At 42.9% G+C, this 19,661-nt stretch overlaps 1 protein-coding gene across 5 annotated transcripts in view; it reads right to left on the bottom strand.

The window, feature by feature from the left end:
- Positions 1-19,661, bottom strand: part of MDGA1 (MAM domain containing glycosylphosphatidylinositol anchor 1) — a 245,095-nt gene that overhangs the window by 132,500 nt on the left and 92,934 nt on the right. For all 5 annotated transcript variants that reach the window (XM_081903830.1, XM_081903831.1, XM_081903827.1 and 2 more), the window contains exons 5-8: positions 15,691-15,823; positions 8,186-8,455; positions 7,041-7,370; positions 4,612-4,905 (exon numbers count right to left, since the gene is read on the bottom strand). In XM_081903830.1, coding sequence (XP_081759956.1) covers positions 4,612-4,905; positions 7,041-7,370; positions 8,186-8,455; positions 15,691-15,823 — 1,027 coding nt within the window. The remainder of the gene's footprint in view (positions 1-4,611; positions 4,906-7,040; positions 7,371-8,185; positions 8,456-15,690; positions 15,824-19,661) is intronic.

Here is a 19,661-nt window from a genome sequence, read left to right as displayed (position 1 = left end):
AATCAAAGGCCTGGTTAAAAAGGAACTGGCTTTTGCCTGGCACTCCTCTGCTCCCAGGCACATCCCATATAATGCCTTTACAACTCATTTAAAAACTGTTAAAACACTTTTTAAAAAAGAATTTAAAGGGATATAAAAAACAATTTAAAAGAAGAAGCCCTCTCTGCTGAGCAGTAGTAGCAGCAGAAGTTCTTAGAAAACTTGTCAGGCCCTGCCCTAGGTCAAGTGGTTAGAGGCAGGAGCAGGGCCTGTAGAGTTAGAAGGAAACCCAAGGGTCATCTAGCCCAGTCTCCTGCAATGCAGGAATCGCAGCTAAAGCATCCCTGACAGAGCACCATCCAACCTCTGTTAAAAATCTTCAAAAACAACTTTCTGAGGTAATTCGTTCCACGGCTGAACAGCTTTTACTGTCAGAAAGTTCTTCCTTCTCTCTCTCTCTCTCTCTCTCTCTCTCTCTCTCTCTCTCTGTGTGTGTGTGTGTGTGTAATTTGAATCCATTGGTTTGGTCCTACCCTCCAGAGCAGCAGAAAACAAGCTTGCTGCATCTTCCATGTGACAGCCTTTCAGAAATTTGAAGGTGGCTATCACATCACATCACATCCCAGTCTTTTCTTTTCCAGGCTAAATATACCCAACTCCTTTAATCATTCCTCATTATATCCTTGATGAATTCAAAAATATTTAAAAAATACTTGGAAACACATTTGCCCCATTTGGATTTTCCACTGTTAGGCAGACACATTAAAATAAAAATTCCTAGATGTACACCTAAAACCCCCCACCATAACTAAAGTCTGAACATTTTTACCATTAGCTCATTCCTGTAAGTAGAGTGCAGTGATTTATTCCTATTTTCAAAACACATGGATGACAAATAACCATCTCCAAGAGATTAGAAGTTTGTAAGCCTCTGCCCCACTCCCACCCCCACTTCCCAGTGCAGCAGTATCGCTAGCAAAGCTAATTTCAGAGCTTTGTGTGCCACGATACAAAACTATATATTGGTGGGTGGAAAGGAAAAGGAAAAGAAGAAGAAAAAACAAACAGAGAAACAGGTTCTGACATCTAATCAGATCTGCCGTATTGATTTTTTTCCCCCTCTCTCTTTTTTTGCAACTTTAGCTTTGGAACAAATCAGCAAAACAACCAAATTATCACCCAGAATTCACTTTCCCCCAAGAGAGCCAGTTCAAAAGCAAGTCACAAGCGTGCACAGGCACAAATATATACCTATAACACACACTCATCATCAGAGCAGATTCTCAGTTGGAAAGAACAAGTGGAGGAAAAATTTGCGCTCTCATCAGAGAGCCTTCAGCAACCACACGATTCCCATTTCCGACAAGATTAGAATTCCAGGGCAAGTCATAAAGCTAATGAGCTGCTCGTGCTGGAGAGCAGTGGCTCAATTAAGTGGAGCACATGCACGCACCCGTCTATAACGCCTCACTCCCCACATGAGAAGGAGAGGGACCAGCAACGAGGGCATGGAGGTGACCCCGAGTGTTGCGGTGCTTTCCAAATAATGAGGCTCTCTTTTAAAGATCAGAAAGATTCTGAAAACGATCCAGCAGATGGTCCTAAAGAAGGAACTGCAAGGTCTCTTGACCAAGACTGTGCAGGGGTACGATGGCTTGCCCTTCCCTGAAATGACCAAAATCTGCATGCTAGTTCATATAGCCATTTCAGTTCATTTGCAATGCAGTGAGATCAAAGGTATGGCAAACCTATCCTGGGATGCTTTCAATACATCTTTGAATCACAACTCGCCACGAGATCCCTGGAAACTTTCTGGAACAAGTTTTGAGTAGGGGTATAATAAGCTGCAGTTCAAAGGCCCATTGAAAACACCGCACTGTACAATCCACTCATGAGCTGATAAATTCTGTTTGCAATAGTTTCACCAAAATGAACCTTAAAATGATAATTTGAACCATCCCTTATTAAGGGTGCCTCGATTCTGTGATCTGGTAGAAACACAACGTTGGTTCCCTGTTTGTAGATTGGAAACCAGCCTTGAGAACACACACTCCTTTCATCTTCCCTCTTTGTACAATGTGTGACAGCTTTGAAATCCCATCCTAGGGGTTGTAAATAAGACCGCTGATATCATAATGCTACCATGCAAATCTATGTTGCAACCACATTTGGAATGCTGTGTACAGTTCTGGTCACCTGACCTCAAAAAGGACACTGCAGAGTTGGAAGAGTTTCAGAAAAGGTCCATCAAGGGGACAGAGCGACTGCCCTATGAGGAAAGGTTGCAGCATTTGGGACTTTTCAGTTTAAATAAAAGGTGCGAAAGAAGTGGCATGATTTAAGTTAGTAAATTTACATATGGCATGGGCAAAGTTCCCTCGTGGAACTCATGGACACCCAATGAAGCACACAAGGCAGTGATGACCACCAACTTGGGTGGCTTTTAAGGAGGATTATACAAATTCACGGAGGATAAGGCAATCAATGGCTGCCCCTCCAGTTGCTGAGAAATGAAGGACCGAGTGCTCTTGTTGTGCTTGGGTCCTGCTTGTGGGGTTTCCTGGTTGGCCACTGTGAGAACAGGATGCTGGACTAGATGGGCCATTGGCCTGATCCAGCAAGCTCTTCTTCTGTTCTTGATGTGAAACCATGCTTAACAACAGGAAGCAAGTATCGCATGAAACAGAGGAGAAGGGAAGGGGAACAGGGGCCTGTTTTCAAAGGCTGGGTCCTGAGTTGAAAAGCACGGCTTGCAGGGAGCAAGGGTTATGCTAGCTCAAGGCCTGTGTTGCATTTCGTGTATGTTTTCTTCTTCTTCTTCTTGATTCACTCGGGTAATATTATACTTGTGTGTGGAGGGCGGGGGGTGGAGATATGTTCATCAGGATCCAATTGTAATTTGAACCTAGCATCTTTAAACTGCACCTTGAGTTGTTTGCTCTGTGATATTGCTTTTCAGGGAGATTTAGACAACAAAATTGAGGGCATTTGCTCGGCTCTGTCCAGGTTTTCAGTACAGATTTCTTTATTTCTGCAGGAGAAAGGGGGGAGTGCATAGAAAGAACGGCTGGTTTCTAATAAGCGATGCTGTGTGTGCTGTAAGTATGCTATTTGGTGACAGCAGCCCAGGGATGGTGCCTGATGGTGCAAATTAACATTCTCTCTCTTAATCCCACACCTGCCAGCTTCTCATTCCCAAAGCCACCTACATTCCACAGGAAATATGGTCCTGAAATTCTCCTGATGGGAGGCTACCTTTGCAAAAAGAGTTATCACCACATGCCTTCAATTCACCACTCCCATTAATAACATCAAGCAATGACTTCATCCCAGACCTGGAGAGTGAAAGAGCCAAATTGCTTTCATCCTGTCTCAGGTATTAAAAATTCTGCCCGGTTCAGCATTTGATCACCTGCAAACAGCGCATTATTCACATATGCTATCAAGAAAGCTGCTACACTATGAACGCTAGGGAAAGATCCATCCTTAAAATACACACACACCAAACATATTGCTTTCCTACAGCTGTGACTGATCCATGTCCAATGTGAGTTGGTTCTGGGCCAGCCAGAAGGCAACATATTTGGAATCACATTGCCTTCTGGATGACTCCCAAATAACTTGGGTCATCCAAGGTCATAGAGAGTAACTGAGTGGCATCTTTCCAGAGCACAGAGATTAAATATCTCCTCCCATCATGGGCAAACTGGCCTTACACTGCATCTGACCAGACTCCAGTAAACGCCTTTCAGACTCTGCCATTGACCCAACACTGGAACGCTGCTAAAATTATCAGATGTGAGTCTAAGGTATCTGCTTGCTGCCTCGTAATATACCAAAATATAAAAGGAAGTCTTATTTTTGAAACAGTCCTGAAATTAAAACATCCATGACTTGTGAATGTAAACAGAGCACATGGTTTGCAGTTTGTCATGTTCACTGTAGTGTGAAGATGGCTATGAGAAGGACCACAGAAACAGGGTTAACTCAACTTCTTATCTGGGTTTACAAAATAAAATCAATTCATATGTTCTCCCTATTTAAGTGAAGTAAAGCGAAACTTCACCTAGGTAGTCACGGTTTTCAAGGGTTTCTTTTTAGAATCTTATTATGGAACAAGAGGGCATCACAAGGCCAACAAGAAAAAAGAAAGTCAGAGTTGCGCATCCAATTGCAAATGAGTCCACAGCAATCCTAGCCAACAATATTAATAATAAAAGCCACCTGCTCACATCTAATGCTTAAGTCAGTCATTTGTGACACACCGATGAACCCAAGGAGTAAAAAAAGAAATGGAGGTGGGAAGAGACAGCAATTCTTTCTTGCCAAAAGAGTCCAAGCAAGGAGATTGGAACTGGCAGACAGCTTCAGTTCCAGAAGAGTTAATTCAATCATTGGTGAAATGATGGAAAGCACATCATTTCACCATACGGAGGTTCTTTTAAGTTGTAGAATCTCAATTGCACTCTTCATGCATGTGGATTTTGTTATTCCAAGGGAAAACAGAGAACAACTAGGTCCAACAAGAGATGCTCTTCCTAGAGGCATGCACTTTCACCTCCGAAGCAACTAGAACACTGATGCACACTAGCATAGAAGCAAAGAGCAATGAAATTCTACAGCTGTACTCACACTGTACATTGAGCTGCACCAGGGCTTCCCGGGGTCTAATGTTGAAGCCATTGTACCTGGCTGTCTGGCACTTGTAAGTCCCACTCAGTTCTCGGGTGACTTTCTCCAAATGCAGCTTCCCGTCGCTTGTCTCCACTGTCATGGCACCTGAGGGCATAGGAGCCTCCTTATCTACTCTGGACCAAAGGATGGGAGGCTTGGGCTTCCCCCGGACTTCGCACTGCAACTCTGCCCTAGAGCCTTCGCGCACAGTGATGGTGGACTGACCTTTGGGCACCATGATGGATGGAGGCACTAATGGGAGAAGACGACAAGAAAGGACCATTCACACACTGTGCTGCACCTTGCTTGCTTAGCACAACAAAAACACTTAGGAGTTGGTTAAATGGGTGTATTGCAATAAGGTGGTGGTAATAAAAAATAAAATCCAAATCCTTTGTTAAGGGTCGCTGAAATCTGAGCTCCCAGAAGAGTAGAATTTAAATCCTTTAACCTGACTAAATTATCTAGTAAATGAACACAATTCCTTATTTTGCAAATATCTGGCTTTTGCCAGTCATAGGGAGGAGCTTTCCTTTTTCTGCTAGGTTCTACTCAGAATCCTCCTTTCCAATTAGTTTGGAAATGTTCTTAAAAATCAGTACTTGCTGTACTTATATACTGCTTTCACAGAATCACAGAGTTTGAAGGAACCTTGGAGGTTCCAGATGTTGTTGGGCCTCAACTGCCATCAGCAGTAGCCAGCATGGCCAAAGGTCAGGGTTAGTGGGACAAGGTAGTCCAGCAACATTTGGGAGTGGGATGGGGTGGTGGGGCTACAGATTTCTGACCCCTGCCATCAAGATGAAACTTGGGATTCATCTCTGCTGCCTGAGTCCTCTACCTCTGTAAAAGCCAAGTTTTGCCAAGCCCAGGGATGGAACACCTGAAGATCACAGAAAGAAATGTCTCCTCCTTCTCTAAAATTTCCTTCCTCCAGCTGCCTCTTTTGTTTCCATATGAAGTACACTGATGCCTTCATGTGCCAGAGGGCTTGTATTATTCCTCCTTAGATGAAACTCAGAAGTCCTGAAGTCATTTTAACCTGCACTGCCCAGTGATGACTCAGTGTGACCCCCGTATAATAGGGCAAGGGAGAGTGTGATTATTTTAATAACACACAGAAGGAGTACATAGCTGCCTTAAGAGTATATTTAGGCTGGCTCCAGCTGCCAGTATCTCCAGCGGCAACTTTGCCAGGCAATAAGGAGGTGAATTTTCAATTTGCAGGTCTCCCGTGGGTTGAGGAATCTCATCAGATCCTCTTCTCTACGGTGCGAAGACAGAGCTGCACCCTTCCAGCTCAGCACCGCTGGCACACGCTCACCTGGCAGGAGACAATTTTCTCCAAGGGAAAAACGTGTAAATTACATTTGTGGAGTTTTTAATTAAAGCTGTCTCTCCAGGGCCTCCTACTGTGGATGGCCATCTTGCTAAGCTGTGGCCTCACTTGTGGGATGAAGCCAGAGAGACAGGGAACACAGAACTACTTCCCTCTTCCTAGCCCACCATTGTGGTCCACTGGCCATGATAGGAAAGAGCACATAAAGGAAAATTTAAGGCCACCTCTTCGTTTCCCTGTGTTAGAGAGAAGGAAAGGACTGCCAAGGATCCTGATATGGAAATTCTCTCTGGAGCATGCAGCTCTAATTTCCATAATGTGCAAATGATGGCCTTGGTAGTAAAGATGCTTCAAAATGCCCTGTACTCCAGCTGCTCAAATGCTTTGCCCCTCTCAGCTACAACATTGAGAGATATAACCCCGAGGAAGAATGTAATCAGATTCTCTCTTTTTAGGTCTCTCAGAGCCAATCTGCATAGCAAAATCTAGCATAGTCTAAAAGTCTTCTCCTTGAGATGTTATTGTTCTATATGCAGACTTAAAAAACAACAACTCAAAACACAGGGAAGCATCCAGACAGGTGGTACCTCACTTTTTATTTGAAGAAGTACAATCCCACAAGTGAGGCCACAATTTACCAAGATGATCTTATACAGGAATGTGTACGGCACACATGCTTATTCCACAATGGTTTCACTCAGAAATATGAAGTGACTAGACCCACCTGCTACCTTTGGACACAGACTGGGTGGAAAGCCTTCTTTAAGGACCTTTTTAATCAAATTTGGAAAGGGGAGGAAGAACTTCACTGTGGTGCACTTATCAATCGCAGCTCCTCCAATGGAAGATATATTCATTTGTTTCTGCATGCCTATGCATGTGCCATGTGATTAAAGCAAATGTACCAGTTTGATTGATTAAACTTTGCACTCCTATTCTTGGGTTGCTTTTTCAAAATTTCCTACAAAGATTTTGCTGAGGTATATGAAGTTCTTTAACTTAGTTCAACCTCCTTAATAGTCCAAGAAGGCCCATGTGGAAGGCTCACCTGTTTCTGAAGAAATGTTCACCTCAACACTGAGGTCAGGAATGGGTGCTCCTTGAAAAGAAGCAACGCACAGGTAGGTGCCATAGTCAGTGAAGCGTAGGTCAATTATCTCCAGGCTGCTAGTCACCGGAGGAAGTTCTGGATCATTCCTGATGACAACTAGCCGGTCAGAGATCTTGGCCAGCTTCCCATTTTTGTACCAGAAGTAGAAAACCTTCTCTTGGGGGACAGCATCCACATGGCATGAGAGCTTCAGGTCCTGCCCTAGCTGGATGGTCTCGCTCTCTTTAATCACATCAGGAGTGATCTGGAATGTAACATTCCTCATGGCTGTAAAAGACACAAATGCCAAGCTGGTGAATAGTCACTTAATGCAACGGCACCTTGTACCTTCTAAGGCAGGGGTGGGGAACTGGAACCAGCCCATAATTCTCACACGCCCGTGGACCACCTGCCAAAGCTCAAAGGGTTCAATTTAAGTGCTCAGCAGCTGAGCCCCTGAGAAGTCTGGTTGCAGGCATGATTTACAGTCAACCTGCACCTGAAAAGGGGCATAGAGCGGGAAAAGGACATAGCGGGGTTTGCTGACTATACTGTACAACTTAATTCCTTAGTGCAGCTGATTCTAGTAGGGCTCATTGTTAGTAAGCTCCACTTGGAAAGGAACAACTGGGAGCTCACTTTAAGCTGCAGATTGTTCATTACTCGCCATGTCCTTACTTATCCACACCTGACATCTCATATGACACGAGGTGAGGGGGAAGTGGGCTTGGTTTTTTGGGGGGGAAACAGCTTTGTGGGCAAGTTGGAATATGTGCTGGGCATAATTGCTTTTAATATTGAACATTAAATTGGTGGAGGGCAGGCAATAAATTGAAATAGAATAATATATTTAATATTATTCTCTAGCCCATAGTGCTAGTATTATGTTTAGAAAGTTGAGGTAATTTTAATCTGATTTAGTATTTTAACTTTTGCAAGATTTTAAGTGTGGTTGTGATTTTTTCTTGATTTTCTTGTTTTATCTTTTTGTAACCATTTTGAGGTTTGTTTGTTTGTTTTTACAATCAAGCAGTATGTGCATGTGTGTGTGTGCACTGGGGGGTCAGGAGCCAGTCTTCAGCTAAGCCCACTGAAACACGTACATCGCACCAAAAGGTTCACTGTCTTCTTGGCTGGATTCCCCACGTTGTTGATGGCCGTGCAATTGTAATACCCTGAATCTTCTGCACGGATGCTCCAGATGGTGAGGTTTCCCCCTTGGATAAGGCTGTTGCGGGGCATAGGGCCAGGTGAGTGGGACCAGACGACCTGGGGCAAAGGGTCCCCACCAGTCAACAGACACTGAATGGTGACATTATCTCCCGGGTTCACCACCAAGGTCTCATTGACAGACAACTTCAGGGCTGGTGGAGCTGGAAGAGAGAGAGAGAGAGAGAGAGAGAGAGAGAGAGAGAGAGAGAGAGAGAGAGAGAGAGAGAGAGAGGGGCGAAGGTTAGCTTGTGTGAGGGGAATTTGCTTTATTTACCAAAGGAGGACACTTGGGTTTTTCCCCCTCTTGCCTTTATAGGGAAAATCTGGGCTAAAGATGACATGTCAGAAGGCAGTACTTCTCAAATATGTGATTCTGAGAATGCAGTTCCATCTTATCTGTATTAAATATGAAGGTATATCTCATCCCAAAAGATTCAATTATATTTATGCAATCAGTTTCCAGAACAGGTAGATCACCCTCTTGTAACTGCAGGACAGCTTCCAGCTTCTCTTGTCTCTCCTTAGTAACGTAAGAAGCTGCTGTATCAGGTTAATTGTCCATCTGGGCTAGAATCCTGTTATCACCGGATGCCTATAGGAATTCCACAAGCAGGACCTGAGCACAACAGTACTATTCCCACTTGTGATTTCCAACAAGTGGCATTCAGAGGCATTCTTGGAAAGGGCTAGCTGCTGTTCATTGCCTTATCCTCCATGAATTTATCTAAACCTCTTTTAAATCCAGCCAGGTTAGCAGCCATCACTACATCTCAAGGCTACAACTTCAGGACGGGACCATGGTGCTTTCTAGGCACTTGGTGTAGCTTCTACGATTTCCCCTGGGGTGCTGCTGGTTTGCCCCAGGATGCTGGACAAGTTCACCCAAGCAAAGCAGGGAAACAAACTTCGGGGGCGTGGAAAGCCTGCTGAGCTGGAGAAGAATGTCCCCTGCCCACCTCCTAGAAACACTCCTTGCTGGTTAAATCTATCTGTGGGAAGCCCCAGAAATCTCACCCGGCACTATTCCTTAATACAGAATTCCACTCTAGAATTCACACCAATCCAGCAGTAGTTCAGTGTTAAATTACTGCTAGAATATCCAACAGTAATTCACTGCTGGCGTCTCGGGGATGTATGACAGAGACAGTGCAAATGGGTTGTCAAGTAAAGTAGCAGTTCTTTTCTGCTGGACAGACAAAGGCCGCACATGCTAAACCATGGCTGCCTCTGCTGTCATGCTTCTGTCCTTTCTGGGCGAAGGGAGGACATTAGAAGCACCCGATCACATTTTGTGGCAAAACGGTCTTTTCCAAATCCCCACATCTCCATTTTATTTCTCAAAGCAGACTCCTGATATCAAAAGATTTTTCCTTATGGATTTAATTCCCACAAGCTCAGGCCTTAACAATGAAAGAGCAAAACTCCTTTAGCTTGTTAATGCCACCCCTCCCTCCAACCTAGCAATTGGTGCTAACCCATTTCCTTGCCCTGTGTACATATCAAACACTCAACTCCAACCTCATTCACAAATCCTTGAGCCTTCCCCTTTATGCAAGGAGTCACATTATGAATGGACAGCTCCTTTCCTTTAGAATGCTTAACCTCGACCCTTCTGATTAATTCCCCCCTCCCACATCCCCAGACACAGATCCAAAAGACATTTCTCTATGTTTTTTCTGTCTAATCTCTCAAAGGCCCTTTAAAGCCCCTTTAAAGCTTGTCAGCACCATCAGAGACTCCAAACAGAGCTCAGAAAGCACCAGTCAGAGGTACAAAGGCTGAGAGCATGTTTTAAGTAACAATCGTAATAATGCAAAATAAGGTGTTGTTACATATTCATAAAGCTTGATTTAACGACATCATTATTTCTGCCATCTCTTCTCCTTGGACCCTGTGTTAATGAGCTGTGCTGAGACTGCCTTGAATTTCTGAGTTACAGCTCACGCAAACAGAAAGTGAGAGGGTTAGTCTCTTAATAAAAGGGCAGCAACATATATATTTCAGAGCTGCTCTCTTTTTCCACATCCAGACCGATTGTTCTACCTCAGTGCTTCAGAAAGCAGTGCTCCCCATTTACTGGCCAAATATGCAGATTCACTCAAGTGAAGTGCCCCCAATTTCTTTCAACTCACTTAGTACTCAAGGCATTATATTAAAACTGGATGTACCTAGTAGTGAGACAAATGTTATCATTTGAGAACCACTCCAAGCTGAGCTCCAGTGGGGCCCTGATATATCTGAAGAGTGATGTGAAATGTACAAGCACTCACCACCACTGAAGCTCCACTCCCAACAGCCAATTTTTTGGAGGAAAGGAGGGAGGGGAATTATGGCTTTCATTCAGTGGCAACCGAGAGGCGCTCCAGCAACGAGCACATGCAAATTCTGCTCTCTGTGTGTAAATTTGCAGAGATGCCTCTCATTTTGTTGCTCAGAGGTGGGGGAGCAAAATGGGGTGGGGATTTGCTCACTCCTAGATGTACTCAAATCTCGGATGGGGATGTGTGTGAAGCTAGAAGCAGGAGAAGGCTCAAGTCCAAAACACAGAAGGCACTACCTTGTAAACGGTTCGCTAATTATTTTGCTTTTAGGTAACTGCCATTGAAGCTGTTCTTTTTGCATTTTGTTTTACTCTGACCCTACTCATGTACATTTTCCCACCACCAAGTGTATAAAAGCCTGCCAATTTACAATTACCATGTATCTGATGAAGTGGACTTTGGTCCACAAAAGCTTATGCCATATACACTTTGTTCTTCTTTGATGGGGCCATAAGAGTCTTAGTTGCCTCTATTGAAGAGGCTCCTGATATTTATCAGGGAACTTCATACTCTCTTCTACTTACAAAGGTCCTTATTCCTTTCTACACAAGAAGAGGGCCCTAAGGCTTGAGTACGTAGTATCTTAGGTAGCAGCAGCATTTCTCAGGAAGATTTAGGGATTATTGTGGATAACAAACTGAACATGAAAAAGCCATGTGGCCTTGCAGTTTGAACGGCCAACATCACTTTATGTTGTATTAACACAATACTTATGTCAAAGAACAAAGAAGTTATGATGCCACTCTACACCATAGCTGAGGTGTTGCACTTGGTTCTTTTGTTTTCCAATCCTGTTAAAGTTTTTAGATTTTAAAAGATGGTGTGAACTCATATGTCATTGGTCCATGCGATGACAGAGACGTCCTCAAATCAGCACCACAGAGATAGACCTGGATGACCCTAGGAGAGCTTCAAAGATGCTAAAGAGTCTAGAAAGAAAATTCTAAGAGAAGAAGCTGAATGAACAGGATCTGTTTTGCTTGTAGAAAAGAAGATGGTTATAATGGGGCTTTGAACACATCTGTACCTCATTTGAAATTATGGATGGTTTTTGTTAGGTGTAGTAAACAGCACCGTTTCCACGAACTCCTGTTCAGATATGACTTTTCTGAATAGTGATCAGAGGATAATGGACCACTTAGAAGAGGCTCACAGATTTATCTTTCAGCTGTGCATTGATTTTACATGTAAACGAAAATGCCCTTCATTTATCAATTTGTTTGACACTGAACAACCAGTACCATCTGTATCTTTGCGTATGGCAGATGGACATTCGAAGCAACCCTGGAATGTGAGAATATAACTGGTGTGTTACTAATATTTTCTAAAAGCCTTCATATGGTATAAAGAGAACATCTACCCAAATTCATGACCAAATGATGACATCTTAAACCGAGCATTTTCTCTTCTCGTTGGCCCCCAACATTTTTTAATTTTGTATTTTTATGTTGTGAGTTTCCTTGCGATCTTTGGATGAAGGTCGGAATACAAATTGAACCAAATAATTAAATAATAAATAACCTGAAATAACCACAAGTGTGGGATTTCTCCTGCTTTTCGTTGAATTTATAGTTCTCTTATTTTCCTCATTGCAAATAAAATAATTCTTTTACAGCTATGGGCTACAGATAGTCTTCATTTCTGAAAACCAACATGGATCAATCAGGATGCAGTTCATCCTGTGGGAAAAGACGCAGGTTGTTGCCCTTGAAGAGGCTCCAAGTAGCATTTTTCTCAACATACTGTGCCCTGCAATGGAGTGGGGGAGGGGGAATGTCTCTGAAGCTCTGGTTTAGACAAGAATTCAAAATTATACTTTTTATTTTATGTCAGTTTCTCAGCCTTAACAGCTAGAATCCTGCTGAGCAACAACATTTTATTTTATCTTTCTCGGTAATGTCAGAAAATGTGACCTGATGGTACCGGCGGTGCCTTGGGGCAGCTTGTTTATATGTATGACTGGGAGGGGAAGTGCCTGTAAAACTGCCACCTGCACCTTGTAAAAGTGCCAGCAGCACCTCTTCAGGCAAAAGAGCTCTGGCTAGACAGCGCAAAATCCAAAACCAGCTTTGGGGCCCACCTCCATTCACATCCTTCCCTTGCTAGCGGATGGAGGCTAACAATATGCAGTCATTGTTATGCAGCAGATGAATCTCATTTATTTGTAACCTGTGGCGATTCCTTTTGTTCTCGGCTCAGAAAACTTGCTGGCAAAGTCTGTCGTGGAAAGGGAGGGGGGCAACACAAGCAAGAGTCACTTTCAATTCCCTTTGAAGTCCAATTTGCTGCAGTCTAACTGCAGGAGAATTCACTGGCTGTGCTGCTTATCCTATCTGAAATCAGGGGGGGGGGCACAGCACCCTTAATTGCCTCCACCCACAGCCATGGTACCTAAAATGCAAGGTTCTGGGCTAACAACAGTCCTGTAGCTGGCCCTTGACGCCTCATAATTGTAAAGCCATGAATAAAAGAATACAAGGGGGAAGGATGAAGGGGCAAACTTCTTTTAGAGCTCAGTCACCCCTTAACAGACTCTCTTTCGTATTCCCAAGAAGGGCAGTAACAGGTGATTTACACGTCTCCCCCCCCCCCAAGGTTATGGAGGCAACACTGATTCTAATGGTTTAGTGAGTGAAAGTACAGAACAAAAAGGTGGTGGTTTCTCTAGATAAATGTATGCTATGAAAAGGAGTCCTGCAGCCTTGAAGTTACAACGTCTGGCCAAGCTTAGCTTGACCCCTTTGAGGAAGAAACTTCCCAGGCGGCTCATTCCCCAGCGAAGTACTCTTACAGCTAGGAAGATCTTTCTAATGTTCAGCTATTAGAGCTGCCTAGGAAGTGCCAGGTTCACAGTTCAATCTCTTAGCCATTCCTCTGCACTAGCTTTCCTGGCTTGCTTTCTAAGTCTCTTTCCTGCCTTTCCACTCCCCATCTTTGTAGCACACTCCTTTACTTTCTGTTAACACTCTTCTGGACAAAAAGACTTGGGAGTGAACATGATGCATTGGGTGGGGGGTATCTAACCATTACTGGGCAGAGTAGTATCGTGACTACCTTCTATGTCTTAGATAGGATGCCTTAATATATATATACATGCTGGAATTAGGCTTTTCAACTCTCTGGCTAAATCATTGTCTCGTTAAGTCATGCTCAATTTGTTATCCAGTATTGCTCCTAAAGTCTTGCTAGCTATCCTAAAGCCTTATGCTAATAATTTATTCCTCAAGGGCCACAGTTCTCTGGTAGAACACATGTTTTGCATATATAAGATCATCCCACAGATAGGGATGGCCAAATTTGTCCATTTTGGTTTCTTATATTTCTCTTCTTAATGTAAAGAGACCCAAGGTATCATTGGGCTCAGGCTTGGATTGGCAGGCTGTGACAAACAAGGGGGGACGAACAAGAGGATGAAATGGGCGAGGGACACTGAGACCAGAGAACAGAGGCTGCAGAAGGCAAGTATCTGCAGCTCTGGATGGAGAGGTGGGAATCCCACCTTCCCGTCCAGGGTGTCAGAAGGGCACAGTCTGGTCACCCAGGACCACCACTAGTAATAGACCCATCATTCTTGATGCACACTTGACATTTCCTCAAGGCACAGGAGTCTCCCAAGGAAGCTTACCTCACCTTTGAAACTTGGCAGGTGAGTGTGTCAATCTATTTAAACAACTCTGTTGCTTCTATGCAGTTCTTAATTCCTTGCCCTGATCTTGGATTCCTTCAAAATGGGCTTCTTCTTCTAGCCCAGCTAGTCACGCTGTTCCCATTGCCTAGTCCGAGTTTTGAGGCTGCTGTGACTCTTTGCCTGTTAAATCAGCCTCAGTAAAGTTCTCTTCCTTAGTATTAAGTAAGAGCATCTGTCATCATGGTCTGAGTGACAACCATGACAATCAAAGTCAGTACTCCACACCACTTTGCAAATTGTTTTCAAAAAGTCCTCATGAAAAGTCGCCAGCATTTTAGTGTGAATTTCTTTTAGTGCACATGTTTTCATGTAATTTTCCTAATAACAAGTTTTTTTCTAAGGCAATTTCCTGTAATATAATGTGCTTTTGTATGTTATTTTCACTATTATGTGCATTTAGAAGCACCCTTAATTCCAGTAGATGCATATATATATAATTTACACATAACTTCACTGGAGAAGTAGACATTGCAAAATTCGGAGAAGTGCGAATTTCAAAAGATGACCATGTTTTGGTTTGTGTATTGCTTCGGAAAGCACGAATTAGGAACGTTTGCCTTTCAATGTGAACTGAATTTATTTTTTCTCCCTGGCCCCTACTCACAGGTCATAGGCACCAATACAAAATTCATGAGGGGAAAGATTCCGTAAGGACAAAAGGACCTTTCCTGAATGCAGTCATGGGAAATTGCAGTGGTGGTAGAGGTGGGGGAAGTAGATATTTAAAGACAATTTTCTTATGGTGTTTTTACATATACTTCTTAAGAATAATAGCAATGTTCAAGTCAAACAGGATTCTCTCTGTTTCAAATCAAAGGCATGTGTGCCTTTAGAGTTGCACTGTCTATTCTCCATTCTCCAGTCAGACATCCTTGCAAAAGGGAATGAAGGTTCTAACATTAAGAAAGACCTCAATGACAGTGGCAGAACCCTTAGTCATACACCAAACGTATATAGAGCAGCAGCAGGATGGTTGGGCTTTAAGAGCAAAAGTGTTGGACAAGTGGGAAGGAGATGTTGGCCCAAAGTATTATCTCCCTGCAAAGCTTATTTCCCTGCAATCCCCCAGCACTTTCCTCCCAAACAGACTCATTTCCCATACTGGAGCAGAGCTGAAGGAAAGCAATATCTTGTATGATTTGATCTGTCCCACAGCCCCTTCTGGTGTAACATTTTGTCTCATAAACACACTTTAAAGAAGTCTTATAACGTGTGGAAATGTGAACTTAGAATCAGTTGTAGGAAGATTCCCAACTTGAATTCACAGTAAAAATGTAAGTTCCTGCTCAAATATCCCTCCTTCCCTCCTGCTGCTGATCTTCATGGGTGGGACTCATATGCTGACACATTTCCTACTGACATCACCCATTGGAGGTCTCTCACTTACCTGTTGTGTTCGTAAGTTCGAAGGTGATTGACTTGTCAGGAATGCCACAAACGTTTCTAACAGACACCTGACATGTGTAACTGGCATAGTCTTGGGGTCGCAGGTTTTTCAGCTTCAGGACTTTGGTTTCTCCCTGGATTTGGAAGGAAACATGAAGAGGAAGGGGAAGAGGGAGGGAAAGAGATTGTCAGATTTTAATATGACCCAGTGTTTCCATCAAATAATGTTAGGATTGGTTCGTACATGCAAACAGTCCTGTCCAATTTCCTCTATGCCTACATGCAATACAGGAGATGATTACGGTATTTTTGAGGCGGAGGGGAGAATTACAGCACACCGAGAGGCAACATTTAACCCTTCCTTCCCTCTCCAGTCCTGAATCCCATCCACCCACCTCCCTGTGCAGCAGCCAGGCATAAAAACAAACATCCCAATTTCACCAATGCAAGTCCCCCAACCCCCTCCCCCCCAAAACCCTTACTGCTGGGCCATAAACCTACAAAGTATAGGGCACAGCTTGAAGATGTGTGATGCCATAACATTACTGCAACTTATGCAACTTTGGATCTGGTCAGGGCATGGCCCAAAGGGAAATCACATGGGAATCCTATGTACACTACATTGAGTGCCACAGAAGGAAGATGGGATGGCAATATTATGAATCAATACATCTCCTGCAACTCCCTTTCCCGAAACAATCTTATATGCAGAATATCATTGACAAGATGTATGTCCAGTCTTCCAGGGAAGGAGATTTCACTCTCCAGGCAGCTTGTTCCGAATGCTCAGCTGCCCTGTAGTTTAAATATCAGTGCTTCTTGTCCTTTATTCACCAGCTAGGGCAAACAGCTGTTCCTCTCATTTTCCTGGAATGCCTTTGAATATTTGGAAACGGCCAGCATATTCTGCCTTTTGAACTTACACTCTAAAAGGTTTCCAAAAGGTTTCATTCACATATTTGATAATCCACTACTTCAACAAAACCTTGAATATGCAAATAGTAGAAGTGTGCATTAGCTCAGCGTACTTCACAAATTACTAGGTGAATAGGAGTTATTCTCCTGAGGTCTTCACAATGTATCAGGGATTCCCTTAATGCTCCGAATCATTCTGTGGATTCAGGGGCACCAAAAATGCTGCACTTAAAAACAACCCTATTTTTCTCCCTTGATTAAAGCAACTATTGCATTTTTTAAAAAGTGAAACCAAGCTGACTAGGGAAACACCCTGAGTTCTCTCCAATCACAGTGATTTGGAAGAATGTTGAGGTGAATATTACAAACTGTTTTTTATGCAGATCTGTGCCTTCCCCTAGGCAGTCAGTTGAAACAATTCTCTCCCAGAGAGAATAGGTTGTGTCCCTCAAAATCCCCGGTGTGTGGGGCAAAAGCCAACTCCCTACCAATGACCCTTTGGGAAACAGGATCCTTGCTGGGAAGGGATAACACACACACACACACCCGGTCTTTACCAGGAAACTATTCTGATCTGGTGGGTAAAAAACAAACAAACACAAACCAGCAGTTTGAGGTGGGTCCACAGGTGAAGCCCAGAACAAAATTGGAATCCTATATATGCGTGCTCCGAAGTAAGCCTAACTAAGTGCAATGGAACTTACTCCTAGAAAAGCGGATACAGAATTCTAGGATGATTCATTTAGGACATAGCAGCTTTAAATAGGGCCTTTGACAGGGCTGGGGAGAACAGACTTTCCCTTTTGCTTTAAGCAGAAAACTGAGCCAGGCTATCTTTTTCTTCACGTCACTTGACAGCTGAGGGACGATAAACTATATTGCAAAGTCCACCTATATCATATGAAATGAATTTCATTAGTCAACAAAATGAGTTCCTTATTTCTTGCCCTTACTCTTCTGCACCACCAATAGAGTCCTTCTTACTAATCTGCACTTAGTGCTATCTTGCCGAAGTTTCCATTTTGATTTTTGGATCATTAAAAAAATGCCCCACTAGTTTATGATGATTCTTTCTTTCCTCCTGCAAGGTATGGTTTTCCATAACTTATCAGTCCCCTTGACCTCCTGTTTCCATTTAAAATATCTTTCCAAAGGACTTTCCAGACTAACTTTTTGAGGCTGCCATGCCAAGTTAGGCATGCAGCATTGGATATGTCAACATTTTGGTCAAGCAGCATACTAATTGGGAGCTCTCAGCAATGTTGCACTGCTTGTGTTAGGTTCCACTTGCCTTTTTGCTTCAAGAAAATCTGTTTCAGAGAATGTATTTCATGAGACCGATCACATATAAAGCCACTTAGGATAGCTCAGTTGGTAAGAGTATGAGACTCTTAATCTCAGGGTCATTGGATTGAGCCCCTGGGCAAAAGATTCCTGCATTGCAGAAGGTTGGACTAGATGTTCTATGATTCTACTACAAATTCACTAGAGCTGACTATACAGCTCAGAACATGGTGTTCACATAACAGTATGCAATGGAATGTGTAATATATGAACTGGATGAGTAAAATAAATACCTAGGAGACCAATACCCCTGTGAAAAACACCTCCCTGGAGAATGGTTGCTAAGCGGCATGAACAATGGCATTTACAGCCTGCCTGTCAACAAGTGATTTATGCAGGGTTCGTATGCGTCCAATTTATTGATCAGTAAACGTTGAGTAAATGTGTAGAACCAGGGACTGTAAAGCCTAAACTATTAAGTCTGCAATTCACTTTTACTCCACTTGTTAATGTAACCAACTGTCTAAGCTTCATTTTAAAGACCCGTATGCAGTCACGAAGTTGAGATGGCAGAAGTCATACAGATGAGTGTGACATTGTGCACACAAACTTTTCTGTCTCATCTTAGCTATACAATAGTATAAACTTAACACAGTTACCTGATCCTATGAAACTGCTGGTTCAGATATGCTCCTATCATAGGTCACCAAACTTGGCTAGTCAATGGAATGTGATAGTTGCTATTCTATCATACAGTTATTTCTAGTGGGTATGTGAAATAAGGTTTCTAGGACAGGAACTAACCAGAAGATCATCCAGACTTCCTCTTGTTGCAAATAGGATCAATGAATCCATCCTTCTATTCTGTGAACTGTTTTGAGCAAGGTAGCGTATACTGTAATTTCTGGAAGCAGAAAGGACTAAGCAGAATTTATTTTTGTAAAAGGTGGTTGAAGCAACAGATTTAATTGTGTACGGTATCCAGATGCCCATTTGTGAGTCGTTGTAAAGAGAAATATGTCCAAACAAGATAATTGTAATTAATAATATGTAAAAAGGTTTGTAGGAATGATCCTATGCATTCTTGGGGTGTAACGGCAAGAGAAAATACCTGTAAGTTGTTGTACTTATTGTATTTTGCACCTTTGAGATTACATTATCAAATGCATCAGTGCTCTTTTTCTAGAAAAAGAGGTGCTAGAAATCACCATGAACACCTTCCTTTTTCTCTTATAATGGCAATGGCACCCACCAGAACTGAGCCAGAACTGAGTTCCAGTGAGTTCTGGCTGCAAAAAAGCCCTGGGTATCATGTTGGGCAAGATGACCACATCTGCTCCATACATTTACATCACAATTATACCACTTTAACAGTCATGATTTCCCCTAAAGAGTCCTGAAAAAAATGTAGTTTTTTAGAGTGGTGAGAGTTTTAGGATACTCCTATTCCCTTCGCCAAGCTACAAGTCCCAGAGGTCCTTAGGAAAAGGAATTGACTGTTCAAATATTCTGGGGACTGTAGCTCTGTGAGGGGAATGGGGGTCTCCTAACAACCCTCAACAGCCTTAACAAACTACATTTTCCTGAACTCTTTGGCAGAATCATGACTTATAAAGTGGTAGAATAATGGTTCAAATGCATGGTGAGGATGGGGTTGTCAAGACTTTGCAGGCTTTTGACGTATTTGGTGGTTTTGCAAATATATTAAAAAAATTGGTCAGTTATAACTATCCAGAATATACTGTAATGGGTATAAGGTAACTATGAGCCAAT

This window comes from Podarcis melisellensis (genome assembly GCF_964234715.1).
Source record: "Podarcis melisellensis genome assembly, chromosome: 3".
Lineage (NCBI taxonomy): Eukaryota > Metazoa > Chordata > Lepidosauria > Squamata > Lacertidae > Podarcis > Podarcis melisellensis.
The sequence above is the reverse complement of the archived record's forward strand: the minus strand, read 5'-3'. Positions and strand labels throughout refer to the sequence as shown.